The sequence below is a fragment of the Borostomias antarcticus genome (assembly GCF_949987555.1).
Source record: "Borostomias antarcticus genome assembly, chromosome: 14".
NCBI lineage: Eukaryota > Metazoa > Chordata > Actinopteri > Stomiiformes > Stomiidae > Borostomias > Borostomias antarcticus.
This window is the reverse complement of record NC_140247.1, coordinates 22649647-22652146: the sequence shown is the minus strand read 5'-3', so window position 1 is coordinate 22652146 and position 2500 is coordinate 22649647. Positions and strand designations below refer to the sequence as shown.

Here is a 2500-nt window from a genome sequence, read left to right as displayed (position 1 = left end):
CAGGTTCTGGTGAGGAGGACCTGGGTGATGACCTGCTCCTGTCCCTCTCTCCCTCTCTCTCTCTCTCAGGTTCTGGTCTCTCTCTCTCTCTCAGGTTCTGGTGAGGAGGACCTGGGTGACGACCTGCTCCTGTCCCTCTCTCTCTCTCTCTCAGGTTCTGGTCTCTCTCTCTCTCTCTCAGGTTCTGGTGAGGAGGACCTGGGGGATGACCTGCTCCTGTCCCTCTCTCTCTCAGGTTCTGGTCTCTCTCTCTCTCTCAGGTTCTGGTGAGGAGGACCTGGGGGATGACCTGCTCCTGTCCTATGTGAAGGAGTTCTGGTGGTTTCCTCACATGTGGAGCCACATGCAGCCCCACCTCTTCCACAACCAGTCTGTCCTGGCCGAGCAGATGCTGCTCAACAAGAGGTTCGCCATGGTGAGTGGGCGGGTGAGGGGGGCGCGAGAGGGGGTTGAGGGGGGCGGGTGAGGGTGGTGAGGGGGGCGCGAGAGGGGGTTGAGGGGGGCGGGTGAGGGGGGTGAGGCGGGTGAGGGTGGTGAGGGGGGCGGGTGAGGGGGGTGAGGGGGGCGCGAGAGGGGGTTGAGTGGGGTGAGGGGGGTGAGGAGGGCGCGAGAGGGGGGTGAGGGGGGTGGGTGAGAGGAGTGAGGGGGGCGGGTGAGAGGAGTGAGGGGGGCACGAGAGGGGGGGGCGAGGGGGGGGGGGGGGGGGCAGCTGCTGTTACGTTACACTCGGCTCCGGCAGTGTCCGGGTAGTCGTTTTGGGTAGAGATAATCCGATATGATGAAATGTAAAATGAAAGCAACGTGAGACAGACAGTGGAAACAGATGCCGACTAGGGTACAGAGTTTGTCACCTTCATTGTGGATATCGGAATCTTTGAGAAAGAGAGAGGGAGAGGTTGTTATCAGTCTTCCTATCGGATTTGGTATCGGCCTTAAAGAGCCCATATCGGACGACCTCTAGTGTTGGGTTGACGTTGTAGGGCTAGTGATGTGTAGAGCTAGCCACTTCACCGCGTGGAAAGCTAGCGTCTAACGATGATTCAGTAGAGTAGTAATGTAGGCTAATTGTGTGAACCTGTAGGCTATGATGCTAAGCTAACATGGGCGCTGTGTGGATCTCTGCCTCTCCACACTGAACACGTTAAACAGCGTCATTCTGAACGCCCCTCCCCCCTCCCCACCCCCCCCAGGAGCACGGCATCCCCACCAACATGGGCTACGCCGTGGCGCCCCACCACTCCGGGGTCTACCCGGTCCACCTGCAGCTCTACGACGCCTGGAAGAAGGTGTGGGGCATCAGGGTGACCAGCACGGAGGAGTACCCCCACCTCAAACCCGCACGCTTCAGACGAGGGTTCATCCACAGAGACATCAGCGTGAGGACGCGCGCACACACACACACACACACCGAGACACACCGAGACAGACAGACAGACAGACACAGGTACCCCAGTACACACACACACAGAGATAGAGAGGAGTACCCCAGTACACACACTGATCAATCAATCAATCAATCAATCAATCAAAGCTTTATTTGTATAGCGCATTTCATACCCAGAGGCAACACAATGCGCTTTACAGAGAACAAGGGAGGCGGGCATACGACACACCCCTACATATTCCAGAGGGAAGCAAAAAAACAGTAATCACCCGGGGGCCAGATAAGTGAGCTGTAAAAATTCTTCCCTGACCTCTCTCAACAAGGCGATCGAGCAAGCTCCTGGAGTATGTTTGTCTACCGGCTAAGAACATTTATAAAGCAATAAATAACATTAAATTACATTTTCAGAGTAAGAGAGGCTAAAAACATCATAGGAGAGACATGGCAAACACTGGTGTATGTCTGCGTGAATGTGCCTGGGCCCAGATAGAGGCAGGGGTCGAGGGTAGGGAGGGGGTAGGAAAAGGATACGGACCCGGGTTAGGGTGAGGGAAATTTTTTTGAATTTGAATTTGCATTTTATTTGTAATTCCACATGGTATCACAGATCACAATATTCATTTCAAAGTCATAACACCAACAAGTAAAATCCCAGAGGATAGCACTTAAAGCATTAATTAAAACACTTATTTCCAAAGTGGTCCTCGATGGTAACAGGACAGGCCTTAAGCCGGAAGTGGACTGGTGTGTGTGTGTGTGTGTGTGTGTGTGTGTGTGTGTGTGTGTGTGTGTGTGTGTGTGTGTGTGTGTGTGTGTGTGTGTGTGTGACTGGTGTGTGTGTGTGACTGGTGTGTGTGTGTGACTGGTGTGTGTGTGACTGGTGTGTGTGTGTGACGTGTGTGTGTGTGTGTTGTGTGTGTGTGTGTTAACTAAATACTACGACATCCACAGCTGACACAGGGGTATCTATCGGACTCCGGGAGGTCTGCTGGTGACAGTGGGGCATCCACTGGACCTGGTTAGAAGATAGGAGGGAGAGAGAGAGGCACTAGGGGAGGCAGAAAAGGGTTAGTAGCACATAGAGCCATTAAACAACATAGATATGTTTGTCTAACG

The 2500-nt window shown here is 53.8% G+C and overlaps 1 protein-coding gene across 2 annotated transcripts in view; it reads left to right on the top strand.

Annotated features, from left to right (window-relative positions):
* LOC311317800 (bifunctional heparan sulfate N-deacetylase/N-sulfotransferase 1-like) overlaps nucleotides 1-2500 on the top strand; it is an 81014-nt gene that overhangs the window by 66250 nt on the left and 12264 nt on the right. For both annotated transcript variants that reach the window (XR_014630769.1, XM_084448915.1), the window contains exons 7-8: nucleotides 261-415; nucleotides 1191-1376. Coding sequence is in view for 1 of the 2 variants with exons in the window: in XM_084448915.1 (XP_084305041.1) it covers nucleotides 261-415; nucleotides 1191-1376 (341 nt within the window). In the remaining variant the exon portion in view is untranslated. The remainder of the gene's footprint in view (nucleotides 1-260; nucleotides 416-1190; nucleotides 1377-2500) is intronic.